The following is a 16,359-nucleotide window of genomic DNA, read 5'->3' as shown; positions in this document are numbered from 1 at the left end:
CAAGCTCCAAGCCCCCCTTTGATCATTCGTGTCAGTGAACTGGGATTACAAATATTACAGCCATGTTCACAAAAAAGAGAGGAATTACAGGCCAGTCAGCCTAACATTAGTTTAGGGGAACTTTTGAAGCAATAATGTGTAATTAAATTAATTGCCATTTAAAATCATTAAGAGATAAAGTCAGCATAGTCCTACTGGACCATTGGGCTGCTGTCTCATTACGTATAGATGACTGATGGTGGTTTAACTTGAGAGTCACTATACCTCAGGAGAAAGCACAGGCCTTCATGGTGACCTCAACTGGTATGGAAACTGAACCTATGCTGTTGGCATTACTCTGCATTGTAAACCAGATGTCTATCCAAATGAGCCAACTGATCTGCTAAATTAAAATCAGTACCCATCTGTAAAGGAAAAACTGTGTTTAACTTCACTATATTCTTTGAAATAAGAAAGGATTTTTGTAATATAAAGTGGTGATGCCCAAGGATTGATATGAGAACCACTTTTCTTTCTGCTATATTACATTTTCACACTGTTGGGTTTCTATGTTTAATGCTCTCGACTTGGCACAATTGTTATCAATTCCAAGCTTGCAGGTGACACAAATCTTGAATACTTAAATAATGTGGAGGATAAAAGCAAACACAGGCTGTTTGCACAGACAGGTGAAATGGGCAGTTAACTGGCAGATAAAGTTTATTACAGACATCTGTGAAATGATATACAGAGGAATCTCGATTATCCAAAGGACACGGGCAGGGAGTATTTTGTTTGGTTTGGCGAATTCTGGATAATTGGATGCTGGATAACTCGGTTTAGCCAAGCATCAGGACCTTGCGATCTTGCTGGATAATCCAATATTCGGATAATTGAATGCCGAATAATCGAAGTTCCTCTGTACTTTGGTTACAATACTAAGAAGAGGCAATGGACAGTACAATTCTAAATGGAGTGTGGAAACAAAGAGACATCAGTGTACATATGCATAAATTGTTGAAGGTGGAAAAGCAGATGGAGAAAGCAGGTAGAACAAAAACAAATCAGAAATCTGAGCCTTGTGAACAACTACACAGAGTACCAAAGCAAGGAAGTTATGACACACCTTTAAGAATCAGTTGGTTAACTTTTGTGTATAACTCTAGGTAACACATATTAAGGAGGATATGAAGATTTTAGAGAAGGTTCAGAAAGGATTTGGGACAATACTTCCAGGGCTGAGAGACTTCAGTTGGGTGGATGGATAGTTGGAACAGCTACTCAAACTTCTCCATGTAAAATTGATTGCATTCACAGACAATGAATGCTAGAGATCAAGTTTATTTGCTTCTTTTACTGGTGTGTAGTGATTACTCTTAAATCAAGTCAGAATGTATCATTCTCAAACTGATACACAGCACTAGACACTGAAGATGGCTCCACGGCTTTCATGAAAGGCACTCAGATCCCACATGGTAGGATGGTAGGGGATTCCGGGGATCATGTATGAAAGCAGTAGGCTACCTAAAAGCTGTAGGAATTGCTGACTGTCAAAAGGATAAAGTTATCGATGTGCTACCAACATAATAGGTATTCAAAGATACATTTCTTGGCATGGTTGTACAACAATGCACTTTGACAAAATGTAAGCTATTGTTATTGTCGAATTACTCCCCTTTGATATGGGGAAGGGCACAGAGTATGTCACATGTAGTGGATTAGCAGGAAGACCATTATTCTGGTAAAACCCCATGACAGTTCAAGTTTACTTTCTCTCTTCTGAGAGAAGACAACAAAGTTTCCACTGCTCCTGTAAAGCATCTGTGTCATCTTCCTGATATTTCTGTGGAAGGCAAATTGCAGTGTATTGCTACTCGAGCCTGTTTCTGTCTGGAAAGATCACAAAGCACAGAAAGAGCGAAGGTGATCTAAACAGCTGCTAGGACAGTTGTTCTTATTTGAGGCTTCAGATTGTAATGAAAGATGGGGCAGTACCTCCTGTGTGAAGCAAAGTGTCCTAAGGTGCTGATTGAAGCTCATTACAAAGTAAGAATTTTGCTCCTGGAAGATTCTTTTAACATTGGGCTTTCTAAAAAAAAAGCCTTCCTTCCCCTCGATGGTAGAAATTCCATGCTCTGCCACTGCATGTCATGCCCACAGGTATATGGCAATGTAAGACTGCTGCCATACCTTCGCAAAGCAATGTTATTTTCTGTCTTTCTGTAGTCAGCCAAAACCTCCAAATCTTTCCAGTGGCTCATCACACCACTAATATGAATCTCACCTGAGAAGAAGTATCTCAGCTGCAACTTGTGGACTGGTTCCTTACACAGTCCCAGAACAGGGTTGACTTTGCTTCATCAGGAATAAAGTGAGGATGACATTGTCAGAAATATGTGTAAACCAATTTAGGCAACCTGATATTGCATTAATGAAATGATGATTGTGGTCAATGTTTCTAAGGGGGCAGTATGTTATGATGCCTCCTATGCTGCTACTCTGCTGGTAGATTTTCATAGAGGTCGTGACATATACTGATAACAATGGAAATTTGTACCCATGACATATAATACAATAGAAAATTGAAAAAGGGAGTGTAAGTCAGACTAAAATGGATTAATGAGAATGACAGGAAGAAGTCTCAGTGCAACTGGCATTCCACCTACTACTGCAGGCAAAAATAAAGGATTACCATAGCATTCAGGAAACAGGCAATGAAACAACATTCTATGCCTTTGCAGGGAAGCGGAGCATGAGCGCAGTTGGGAATTTAGCATCGATTTTTGTTTTCCCTAAGCTGAAACTGCATGACGAGGAGCTTACATAAAACTGATTACATGCACAATGAATGCTAGGGATCAAGTTGCAATCATACATAGACTTATACACCAGCTGCCATAAGGCTCATATTTCATCTGTCTGATTATTTATATAACAACCTGCACAGGAAGACTGTAGGAAAATGGTTCCTGAGCAAGTAGCTCTGAGAGGCTGCCTTAGAATAGAGTGAAGGTGGCCTTCAAGCAGTTTGTTTTATTCCTTACTAGTGTGTGATGACTACTATTAATTCCTGTCAGAATGTAACACTCTCAAAGTGGTACACTATACATTGCCGAGTGTGGCAATTCTCAGTGATTGCTTGAAGGATGAAGCTCAGAACACAGTCAAAATGGGCAGGACACTGTGCATGAAGGAACAGCAAAAAGCAGAATTGTAGTTGTTAACGGAGGTTTAAGAATTAGGGGAACAGGCAAGCTCCTCAGTAATCACTATCATAAGTTGGGCATGATGTGTGGCTAGCCTAAATAGGTTGCAGAACATTCTGCAAGGGAAAGGGAATGAGCCACAAGTTGTGGCACATGTGAGTATGAACAGCATAGAAAGGGTACATATTGAGTTTCCATGGTAGACTTTTAGGAACATACAAATTAGGAGTAGAAGTAGGCCAGTCAAGCCTTCTCCATCATTCACGAAAATCAGTGTTCCAATTTTCACATTCCTATCTATCCCAACTACCTTTGATTCTCTTGCTTAACAACGATCTATCTACAGAAACTCAGATACTACTACATGCTCTCATTTGGAAGTTTCCTTTCAATTTATTTCCATACTTCTCACCTTGACTTGATAAACCTCCAACATTTACCTCCTTTTTTCTACTTATAGTGTCACAGAGATCTACAGCATGGAAACAGGCCCTTTGGCTCAAAGTGCCCATGCCACCCAGTTTTCAATTTAATCTTCTCTCCCTTTCTCTATTTCTGAACACTGACTATCTACCAATATTCATTATAAGCTCACCAACTGCCATTGTCACTTTGATTATATTTCCTCACACCTTCCTCCCATAAGGAATCTAGTCGAGTCATAATTTCTATCTTCATTTTATGTGTTCTGACAAAGCTATCTTCCACAACAGTGCTCTGTGTACACTCCTTTTTCCTCAACTTTCGAGAAATTTGCCCCACTACCACACAGAGTCCTTACCCTATCGAACCTATTTCCACACACATCTGTTCTCGCCCCTTCCCCCTGAGCCACAACAGGTCCTCAATTTTCATCCTGCCAGCCTTCATAACCAAAGGATCATCCTCCTCCATTTCTGCCACCACCAAACATATCTGTACCTCCACTCCCCTGTCAGCATTTCAAAGATAGCTTTCTTCTATGACAATTGGTCACCCAACACTTCATTCCCTTCCCATGCGACCTTCACTTGAAATCACGGGAAGACTAACACTGGTCCTTTTACCTTCCCTCTCTTCACTGTCCAAGGCTCAAACTCTTCTTCCAAGTGGTGTATGAATTTACATATACTTATCAATTTAGGAAACTGTGTCACTGATCACAACGTGGTCTCGTCTGGTGACCAAATGCAGATTGGGTGACCACTGTATATAATATCTCCGTTCAGACAGCCAGCATGAATCAAAGCTTTTTATTGTTTGCTATTTAATTAACTATTCTTGTTGTCATGCTCGCATGCTTGTCCTTGGCTTGCTGCAGTGTTTCTCTGAAGCTGAACACAAGCTCCAACTTCCAACTAGGAGTTTACAATCTACTGGATTCAACATGTTGTTCAACAAATTCAGACTACAAACACTGCCTTCTATTCTGATTTTGCTTTATGCAAGCTTGAATCTTGTTTCTACTGTAATCAAATTGGACATAAGCAGGAGCTTACTTTTGCCAAAAAAAACTCGTAACACCATATCCAAACAGAGCGGTTTTAAACCATACAGTTTTTTTCACAAATACACAGTAAAATAGATGGTCTCAAATCAAGTAACAAATTCAAAAAATGTTGATAAATCCTGAACATTGCTATTGCATGCTTTCAATTTTCATTCCCTGGTGTGGAACTGGCTTGTAATACACAAGTTGTGCAATGTCACATCTTGAATGTTCTGTTTCCATACCTTCTTAGCAATGCAGAGAGTACGGAGTCCCTCTTTGGCATAATCATCTAAATAATTTTGAGTCCTTTCCTGAATGATCTTCTGTTCCCCCTGGTCTGCAAGATAAACAAGTCAATTGAGAACCAGTCCTGCAACCTATCCTGTATGGCAGAAACATATTGTGTACAATTAAACACAGCCCATATTACATTTGAAAACATGCATGCTATATATTGGAACTTTGTTCAAAAGACTTAGAATCACAGAATTATTAAAGCACAGCATTAGTTTTGTATGTGCACTAGTGAAAGCCAGCTCTAGTCACTAAACATTTCCTTGATTACTGTTCCTAAATTATCAGACTACTTAGGGGAGGAAGTGAGGACTGCAGATGCTGGAGATCAGAGCTGAAAATGTGTTGCTGGAAAAGCGCAGCAGGTCAGGCAGCATCCAAGGAACAGGAGAATCGACGTTTCGGGCATAAGCCCTTCTTCGGTGCTATCAGACTACTTACCCAACATCCAGTATTGGATGAGCAGAAAAGTTGTCCAATTAAAATACTGGAAATATTTATCCCTGCTCAAGATTCTAGTGCCTAGCTTTTCTTCCTCTCAACAGTCAGAATAAGCCAGTCTGTGTGGACCAGCAGGCAGGATTATTTGCAGACATTTTTAACCTCTCATTACTATGATCTGAAGTCTCTACCTGTTTCAAGAAGACCACCACCATCCTGCTACCAATTAGAATCATGCAGCATGCTTCAATGACTACCACCCAGTGGCTCTGACCTCCATAATTATGAAGTCATAGAGATGTACATTATTGTGAGAAATTCAGCATGGCTCACATCAAAACCAGCATACCAAATTGCCTTGATTCTTTGCAATTCGCCTACCGGTGCAACACATCAACAGTAGATGCCATCTCCCTGGTGCTATACTCATCCCTGGAACAGCTTGATAACAAGGATACCCATGTCAGGATCCTGCTTACTGATTACAGTTTCGCCTTCAACACCATAATTTCAAACAAACTCCTCTCTACACTTCAAGACCGAGGTCTTGGCTCCTCCCTCTATAACTGGATCCTTGACTTCCTGACCTATGGACTGCAATCAGTAAGAACAGGTGACAACACTGCCTCCATCATACTCCTCAACATCTGTGCCCTGCAAGGCTGTGTACCAGCTCCCTACTATACTCCTTGTACATTCATGACTGTATGGCTAAATTCCAACCCAACTCCATTGACAAATTTGCTGATGACACCACTGTTGTAGGTTGGATCTCAAACGACGATGAGACAGAATAGAGGGAAGAGATTGAGTGCTTAACTGCATACTGTAAAGACACCAATCTCTCCATCAATGTCAGCAAACCTAAGGAACTGGTCATTGACTTCAGGAAGCAGAGTGGAGGGCACACCCCTGTCTGCATCAATGGTGCGGAGGTGGAGATGGTTGAGACCAGCAATTTTCTGGGATTGATGATTACCAACAATCTGTCCTGGTACACCCACTTTGTCATAATAGTCAATAAAGCACAACAATGTCTCTACTCCTTCAAGAGGTTAAGGAAATTTGGTATGTTCACAAGCACTCTTACTAATTTTTACAGATGCACCATTGAAAGCATCTTATCTGGATGCATCACAGTGTGGTATGGCAAATTGCTCTTCTTAAGACTGCAAGAAACTACAGAAAGTCATGAACACAACCCAGTTCATCAAGCAAACTAGCCTTCCATCCACTGACTCCATTTATACTTCCTGGTACTGCTGGAAAGCTACCAACATAATCAAATGATTTGGAGATGCTGGTGTTGGACTGGAGTGTACAAAGTTAAAAATCACACAACACCAGGTTGTAGTCCAACAGGTTTAATTGGAAGCACACTCCGAAAGCTAGTGTGCTTCCAATTAAACCTGTTGGACTATAACCTGGTGTTGTGTGATTTTTAACATAATTAAAGAACTCTTCCACCCCGCTTATATGCTCATCCACCCTCTTTCGCTGGGCAGAAGATATAAAAGTTTGAATACAGATATGAACAGATTCAAGAACAGCTTTTTCTCCGGTGTTATCAGGCTTTTGAACAGACCTCTTAAATATTAATTTTGATCTCTTTCCCTGTACTTTCTCTGCGGCTGTAACACGGTATTCTGCACTCTGTTCTGCTAGGAGAAAGTGAGGAATGCAGATGCTAGAGTTCAGAGTCGAGAGTGGGGTGCTGGAAAAGCACAGCAGGTTCGGCAGCATTCGAGAAGCAGGAGAATCGACGTTTTGGATATAAGTTCTTCATCAGGAAGGTCCATAATGTTGATTCTTCTGCTCCTCGGATGCTGCCTGACCTACTGTGCTTTTCCAGCACCCCGCTCTCGACTCTGTTCTACTACCCTGATACACCTTGTATGGTAAGATCTGCCTGTATAGCATGTAAAACAATATCTTTCACTGTTTCTCGGTGAACAATAAATCAATCACTAAAAGAAAGAGTAGTCCTTGGGTGAAAGTATGAAACTAGCAAAAGTCTAAGTATGACAGTATTAGGCAGGAACTGGGGCATGTAAATTAGGGGCGGCTGTTTTAGGGTATTAGGGCAAAAATTGAAATGAAAACTGCAGGGATAAATTTAAATAAGGAGACTACTGTCAGTCTGAAAGTTAAGTCTGAAATATAACAGTTTTTATATTCCTCCCAGCCGTAAACATTTCTCTCATTATTGATATTCTTATTCTTCCTTTCCCTTTACAAATGTTAGAGCTACCCATAATTCTTTGTTAACGTAAAATTAGATATATTAGATTACTTACAGTGTGGAAACAGGCCCTTCGGCGCAACAAGTCCACACCGGCCCTCCGAAGAGCAATCCACCCAGACCCATGCCCCTAAATTTACCCCTACGCCTAACACTACAGGCAATTTAGCATGGCCAATTCACCTAACCTGCACATTTTTGGACTGTGGGAGGAAACCGGAGCATCCGGAGGAAATCCTCGCAGACACTGGGAGAATGTGCAAACTCCACACAGACAGTTGCCTGAGTCAGGAATTGAACCCAGGTCTCTGGCGCTGTGAGGCAGCACTACTAACCACTGTGGTGCCACTGTGTTGGATGAATGTGTAGCTGGAGAGACTGTGTAAGAGGGAGGGCTTTAGATTTCTGGGACACTGGCACTGATGAGTGAGTCGGTAGTTGACCAAGTTGGATTTGTCCTATGTTTTGTGTACAGGACATACTTGGACAATTTTCCATATTGCCATGGTGATGTCAGTTTTGTAACTGTACTGAAACAGTGCGAGTAGGATTGCAGCACGTTCTGGAGCACAAACCTTCAGTACTATTGTGGGAATGTTGTCAGGGCCCATAGTATTTGCAGTATCTAGTGCCTCTAAAGTTTCTTGATTTAATGTGGAATGAAACTAAATTGGCTGAAGACTAGCTGATGCTGGATACTTCAGGAAGAGGCCAAGATCAACTATCCATTTGGCACTTCTGACTGGAGTTATTGCAAATGCTTCAGCTTTATCTGTTGCAGTAATGTGTTGGGTACTCCAGCATTGAGAATGGGGATATTGTGGAGCCTCCTTCTCCTCTGAGTTGTTTGATTGTCTACCATATACCTGCTGCGCTTTTCCAGCAACACATTTTCAGCTCAGATCTCCAGCATCTGCAGTCCTCACTTTCTCCTACCATCATTCATGACTAGATGTGGAAAGACTAGATCACTTAGTTCTGTCCATCATTTGCCTCTTATGCTGTTTGCCAAGCAAGTAGTCTTGTTTTGTAAGTTCACTAGGTTTACACTTCATTTTTAGGTATGCCTGGTGCTATTCCTTTTCATTCTCTTTCATTGTACTTTTCATTCCTCCAGCTATTAAGCTATAGCAATCACATCACTCAAAAACAGTGATACACATTCACTGACATTCCACTCTCTCTCTTACAGAATGATAGAAGGGTTACAGCAGAACTAGCTCAGATGAAGGACGTTCCTCTCCTGAGCCCTATACAAGCAATGGATCTCTGCCTCCGCTGGCTGCTAGGCAGCATGAAATTAGATGTCCCTCATAACACTGATTTATCATTCTCAACTCAAATAATGAAGCAGTTCATGTCCACATGTAGCAAGATGTGGACAACTTCAGGCTTAATCTGATATTGTGAGATAGATTCACACCATACACGTATGAAGCAAAACCCATCTTAAGCAGGAGAGAATCTAACCATCACCCCACCTCCCTCTTTACTTTCACTGAACCTCCCAATATAAGCATCCTGAGGTTAACTTTGATCAGAAACCAGACTAGTCATATAAATATTGTGATTGTATCAGAAGACAACCGCATAATTTTTTGATGAGTAACTCAACTTCTGACTCCCCATAACTTCTCAACCATTTACTAGGCACCTTCAGGATCTTCATGGAGTGGAAGAGTCTCCATTTGGCTAAAACAAGGTTCAAGAAGCTCAAGCTATCATCCAGCCCATTGACTGACACCCCATTAGCCACCTTAAATAATCATTTCCTTGATTATCAAAGCACAGTCTTAGAAGTATGTACCATCTTCAAAAATCAGCAACCTGCCAAGGCTCCTTTGGCAGCGCTGTCCAAACCTCTAGGAGAGTAAGGGCAGTGGGTGCATGGAAACACTAACGTTTCCAAACTACCTTAAAAGTCATGCACCATTCTGATTTGGAACGACATCAGCATTTTTTCACTACTACTGAGTCAAAATCTTGGTACTGTCTCCCTAATAGATCTGTGGGTAGATCAGTGCCATGAGGACTGCAGCAACAACAGTTTCAAGAGCAATTGAGGATGGGGTAAAAGTACTGGCTTTGCAAGTGATATTAAACAGGCAGGTTCATACTTTGCTGGTTTCTTCTCCTCTCCCTCCATCCTTTTTAACTTACACAGTGATATTGATATTTTTCTGAGCAAAGGCAAATTTCCTGAACATAATGAGCTTTGGTGAGTGATATATATGTAATGTCTTCAACTACTACTTTTCATTGTCTGGCTGGGGACAATCAGGTTTTGGAGATATGTCCATTTCAAGTTTTATTAGATTTTCTATTTCCAGATTTTTAAAATAAACTTGTGTTAAATCCACTAACTTCCTTACCTCAACATATTTTAGTTACCCTTCAACAGCTGGTATTTTATTCACTTTCTTCATTGTGAAAACAAATGCAAAGCAGTCATTTGACAAGACTGCGATTTCCTAATGTCCATAATTCTCATCTGCATCTGTCATTAATGGTCTCTTTAACATGCTCATTTTCTTAACATATCACTTACCAATTCCTTTTATATTCCCTTTTTGCACCTCTTATGACTTTACGTATATCCCTTTATTATGTTATATAGCTCTCCCAGTCTACTGGATTTCCACTTAAGTTTACATTTGTGTAAATCATTACTTTTAGCTCAATACTGGGTCTTACCTCAATTCTTGGCTATGATCACTTTTCACACAAGTGGAATAATAGCCTCCTTACAGTACATAGTTCTGCTATGTACTTGCTTTGTATTTCATCACATACTTATTTGACTATTTCTTATCAATTTGCCTAAAGATTTATCAATCAAAACTTAGACCAATTCACTGTGGTCACTTCTCATTCCTTTGGTGTTCATCGATATTTAAAAACTTTGTTTCAGCCTATTTGTAATAAGAGGAAGAATACCTGTACTAAGCACTCATTTCTAACTGAGGTAGAAAATGTGATTCAGACAGTTACAGCTCAGTCTGACTTCTTTTTGTTTGGATTATAATGCATAGGAGACAAGAAATGAGGAAGAAACTCTTCTATATATTTTAAAAACATTTTTACTCCTGTTTATAGCATATTATTCTCCCTACCTAAAGTGAAAGTTCACTAGACCAGTACTGGGGATTTCAGGACTGTCATATGAGGAGAGATTGGTTCAACTGGGACTGTATTCACTGCAGTTTAGAAGAATGACTATCAGATTGAAACTTATAAAATTCTAACAGGGCTAGACAGGCAGTTGCAGACAGGATATTCCTCCAGGTTGAAGAGTCTAGAAATATTTCAAGGACAGACAAGTGCTAGTACAAGTAAGATTCTACATACCTTTAGCAGAGGCATCCAAAAGATCCATCATTACTGAATCAGCACCTTTTGTATAAACAACCACTTTATTAGTCAGTGGATGTCGGACTACCACAGACATTCTCTTTCGAATTGAGTCAAATGGTAAGATGTGCAAGAGTTGAAAATGCAATCGTCCTACTTTGTTAAGTTCCACAGTGACTTGACTACAGGTCTTAGATATTAAAGTGCACTTGTAGGCCCGAGCCGCATGTACCAACGCAGCTTCATCTGGACTCTCAGCTTCATAACGCAATTCTTCTGCAGAGATGCCCTGCATTGTGGGTGAAAGGCCTGCAGTTTCATCAAGCTCTTTTGACACATTTGGAACATTTTCATTAGTTTCAGAGGGGCCACCAGTAGTTTCCTTGGTTAACCCAGCAGATTCTTCCATTTGTTTTTGGAGTGCATTGGATAAAGAAGCTGGCTTCACTCGATTTAGCAGTCTGTTAGTAAAAGTACTTGGACTTTCTGTTGATGAATTTTTTCTACTTGAAAGACAGGAAGGGCTTGCACTAGACACCGAAAATCTATGAAACATTAGCTTTAACTCTTCCAGTGATTTCTTTGGAGTATTGCTGAATGAAGGTATTCTTACCTTTATTGACATAAAAATATATTACAATTAGATAAATGAGCTTTGCCACCTTCCCATGAATACAAAAAGTCAATTCATTCCAACAACTGAATATCAGTGCTTTTTAAAATGAACTTTTGATACATTGGAGGAGGACAAGGGATCATTAACACTTTGTTATTCCACATTATTCATCACAAGTTAAGAATCATGACTTATACGTAATTGCCTAGAGAATTCCCTCTGTTTTAAAACTTTTCTAAAGTTTAATTGACTAATATTGGTTTACAATGCAACTCTGCTCAAATCAACAGATAAAGCCAACATGTGTTTAAAACACTAAGATGTGTAATTAGCAATCCATGTTAAAAGAGATCTATTTAGGATTTTATTCCAGCAAATCAAATTGATGCACCATGAATAAACTTGCAGGTGCACAAATTTCTGGAAGAGCTGAAGGAAAAATTCAATGTTAACATAATCACAATGCGAGAGTACAGATCACATTAGCAGGCCAATGTAATCACCATGCAGTCAATGCACTTAGAGTCATGGAGTCATAAGATGCCGTATGCCATTATTAGTTAATAGTGTTACAAAAAGCTATAACAATTTTATTTTGTTTTTGTTTCTGATTCCTAGCTTCTGCGATTCTTTTGCCTTTTTGTCTTTAGTCTAACACAATTGTGTTAGGCTCATTCAAAATATTTTAAAGATCTGCATATAATCTATGTCAAATTACTCAATTACATGTAGTTCTAAATTTCCATTTTAAAATATTGATGATTTCAATCCCTTGTTTTCACTGTTCACTTGTTCCTCCCCCAAACCTTTCTTTCTAAGTAAACTAATATTCATATCCGCATTTTCAACCTTTCAAATGGTCTATCTCTACCAAGTAGAGGTAGACCTTGTCTCACTTCCCCATTGGCCTCAACAAGTTTAAATTTGAATTTAATGTGCAAACTACAGCTTCTGGGTGATTTGTCCATGGCATTAGTGGTCAGAGTCTACGTGCCAATCAATCAGGACCCTCTTCTCATTCACAATAAAATGTAACTCCCTTTGAAACTTGGCATTCTTGAATGTCTCCTTTTTTCCAAAAAAAAATTAGTTCACTGATAATCATCGCTTTTGATTGTGAATGTAATTGCTACAATTAAAAATAAACTTAAAAAAACTATACATTTAATAATGTTATGATTCAGTACTTTCAATAATAATGACTCAAGCACATATCTAAACCTGCATCAGACTTGATCCTTAATCAGGTGTCATAAGCAATCAATATGATCTGAGCTCAAGTTTTGACTGTTACCACACAGCACATTGTAAGAAATTTGATATTACTCAAATCAGCAGCTCCTACAACCAAGCAGAACAACACATGAACTCATCACTATCTCCAAGTTCTCCTCCAACTGACACACCTTCCTGATTTAGTCATACATTACTGTTACTTCACTGTTGCCAGTCAGAATTCTAGAACTCCCTCCCAACCAATAATGGGTGTATCTTCACCCCAAGGTCTGTGACTCCTCAAATATGTAATATATTTAAGCATTTCCTTTAAACATATGAGCTGAATTGATTTTATCAATTTCAAGGTTTACTTCACATATAGATAAATTACCATACCTCTTTTTGCCCCATCTTTGACAGCAAGAATACAAAATGAAAACATTAATATAAATTAGTAGCAATCAAATGGGTACTTTTTCAAGAACAGGTAAAATTAGAAAACTAAGATCAATTGAAATTCATTGCACTTATTATACCTATTTTGTAAGCAGCCTGAACTATGCCACTGCATGAAGTCAAGAAATCTCAAAAAACATTCAACACCAATCCATCTATTAACAAGGACTCCAAACATGGAAATCTAATTATGATACGTTAAAAAAAGCTTACACATTCTTAAAACAGTTTAAAGAACTTATTAGTTCCTCTTAATTTGCCAGTGTTTCACAATAAATTAATTGCATTACATCATTAGTATAATGTGGATAGACCCCCACGAATCACTTTTTCCATGGTAAGGTCCCAAAAATAGCAATGAGTTGAACTGCCTGATGATTTTTTTTGTGGCATAGACTAAAGAAGGTATATTGGCCAAGGCCCCAGGAGAATATCACTCTTTTTACAATAGACATTTAACAACAAACAGAAGAAGCAGATAGCGCCTCAGTTAACACCTCACTGAAAAATGGCCTTTAAAGAATAGACTTTTTCAAAGTACAAAACTACATTTGGGGCCACCTACATATTTAATTAAGGGTTACTGTATTTTTATTTTCAAGTTTTGTAAAAACAATAATTATCGCAATGTATTACCTTCATCATCTGTAATAGCATAACCTGAGCAATTTTAAACCTTAATTTTTTTCACACTGGAAGGAGCTCTACCTGAAAATCTATACATGAACTCACATCCAACTTTATACCTTTCTACCCATTATTCCTACACATTGTTTCTGTTCCTACCATGATACATCTTATTTAATCATTATTTCAAATTTATTCAGTGATACTGACACATTTTCTTTTTTTTGGACCTAATGTCAAAACGAAGGTTTGATGTCTCAGCTCTAACTCTCATCAAATAAGCCCAGCCCTACCCCCTCACTTCCATTGCACCGGTAACAGTATGCAACGTCCTTCACTAACAATGCCAGGATGATCTCACTTTAGGAAAAAATATTACATTAGAGGCAGCTTTCCATCATGAACTGACACAAAACAGAGTGAAACTAAACTTACTAATTTCATACAGAACCCATATAAATCAAACAACAGAGTTTCACACCATCAGTCAGATCACACTTTAAATCCACATTTCAGAGTTCTAAGAAAACTATAATTAAACAATTCAAACACTGGATAACTGTTGACCTCACCCGCTGTCTTGGCTGGTTAAGGGATGACACAACAACAGTGTTGCAGATGGCTAAGGCAAGGAAGAAGTCCACAATATAAGTATATTCCAGGGAAGGCACATTTTCTGCTGTATTCAACAAATGTAGCGGCTGAGATGCGATTCGTTCTAATTTCCTTAGAAGCTGAGAATCTGGTGCAACATCTCTCTCCTGAAAATCAAAACACATTTTTAGGCAAGGAATTTGTTAAACCTGCAGTAGAGAGAGAGTGAGGAGGCAGAAATTGGGGAAGACAGACTGTAAGTGTGTGTAGACAACAAAGGAGAAAGAAATGGTAATTTATTTTAAGGTGCAAGTCTAATGATTTTATCTTCCACAAGCCATTCTGAAGGAAAGACCTTTACACCATAAAGATTGTGCTGTTAGTTTATTACACCCAACAGCTTTATTTCTGTCTGTATGCCAAGTTCCTGCTTTTCACGTTCTTAATGTTGATGCATATCCTTCTTTTAAAATCTGTAGCCTGCTGTTAAGCATCTCAATTGATTTGGTATCAATAACCTCCTAGGCCAGCACATCCCACATTCTCAGAACCATTTGTGTGAACAATCTTTAATCTTTGATTATTCAGATTATTTTGCTTGTAACGATGTGAAACTGTCAGCATTGCTATTGAAATTGACAAGCTCCAGATAATGAACATGTGATTTCTCCAGAGGGTGTACTGCTGAGGTCCCCTGATGCTGCAACCGATGATTTGAGAACTTCCACTTCGTATGCATTATATTGTTAACTTTACGGTGAAAGCTTTTGCTAAACTTATACATTGAGTGAGATATAACTGGATTTTTAACTAAATACTAACTTTATAGTTACTGCTCAACATCAATGACCCACATTTGTGAAATATCAGAATACCTTTATTATAATTAAAATAAATATGGAATTTATTAAGAATTGAACAGAAAATGTTGTAGAAACTTCGTGAGTCTGACAGCATCTGTGGAGAGAGAAATAAAGTTGATCATTTGGTTCTGAAGATTCTGAAGTTGAGACTTTACACTTTAAATGTTAATCCAGTTTCTCTCTCTAAGATGCTGCCAGACTCACTGATTTGCTCCAGCAATTTTTAATTTCAGATTTATCCTTCTATAGACTCCTTGTGACATCCTCACTACTTGCCTTCCCAGCTGTTTTTGCGTCATCCACAAATGTGGCGACAGTACATTCAATTCCCTCATCCAAGTTGTAACACATGTAGTCAATAATAGTGGCTATAAAACCGATCCCTGTGGCATGTCACTAGTTACAGGTTGCCATCCTGAAAATGCCCCCTTTAACCCTACTCTGTCCTTTCTATTAGTTAGCCAATCCTCTATCCATGGTAATATACTATCACCAACACCACAGACCTATAGCTTGGTAAGTAGCCTTATTGAATGCCTTTTAGTAATCCAAATATATTATGTTTACTGGTTAATTCATATTTACCATACCCATTACTTCCTGAAAGAACTGTATTACATTTTTCAGGCATGATTTCTTCTATGCTGACTCTGCTTGATTATGCTATGTATTCCTAAATGCTCTGCAACTACATATTTTATAACATACTAACATTTTCACAGATGAACAGAGCGGCACGGTGGCTCAGTGGCTAGCACTGTTGCCTCTCAGCGCCAGGGACCCAGGTTCGATTCCAACCTCAGGCGACTGCATATTCCCAGGCGACTGGGAGTTTGCATATTCTCCCAGTGTCTGCATGGGTTTCCTCCAGGTGTTCTGGTTTCCTCTCACAATCCAAAGAATGTGCAGGTGAGGTGGATTGGCCATGCTAGATTTCCCATAGCATTCAGGGATGTGTAGATTAGGTGCATTAGTCAGTGGTAAGTGCAAGAAAATGGGGT

At 39.0% G+C, this 16,359-nt stretch overlaps 1 protein-coding gene across 5 annotated transcripts in view; it reads right to left on the bottom strand.

The window, feature by feature from the left end:
- atp10d (ATPase phospholipid transporting 10D) overlaps nt 1-16,359 on the bottom strand; it is a 218,547-nt gene that overhangs the window by 56,577 nt on the left and 145,611 nt on the right. For 4 of the 5 annotated variants that reach the window (XM_072568569.1, XM_072568561.1, XM_072568552.1 and 1 more), the window contains 4 exons: nt 14,474-14,662; nt 13,215-13,229; nt 10,982-11,597; nt 4,899-4,993 (listed from right to left, as the gene is read on the bottom strand). In XM_072568569.1, the coding sequence (XP_072424670.1) occupies nt 4,899-4,993; nt 10,982-11,597; nt 13,215-13,229; nt 14,474-14,662 (915 nt within the window). The remainder of the gene's footprint in view (nt 1-4,898; nt 4,994-10,981; nt 11,598-13,214; nt 13,230-14,473; nt 14,663-16,359) is intronic. The other variant, XM_072568588.1, reaches the window with a different exon arrangement.

This window comes from Chiloscyllium punctatum, chromosome 1 (genome assembly GCF_047496795.1).
Source record: "Chiloscyllium punctatum isolate Juve2018m chromosome 1, sChiPun1.3, whole genome shotgun sequence".
Classification (NCBI taxonomy): domain Eukaryota; kingdom Metazoa; phylum Chordata; class Chondrichthyes; order Orectolobiformes; family Hemiscylliidae; genus Chiloscyllium; species Chiloscyllium punctatum.
The sequence above is the reverse complement of the archived record's forward strand: the minus strand, read 5'-3'. Positions and strand labels throughout refer to the sequence as shown.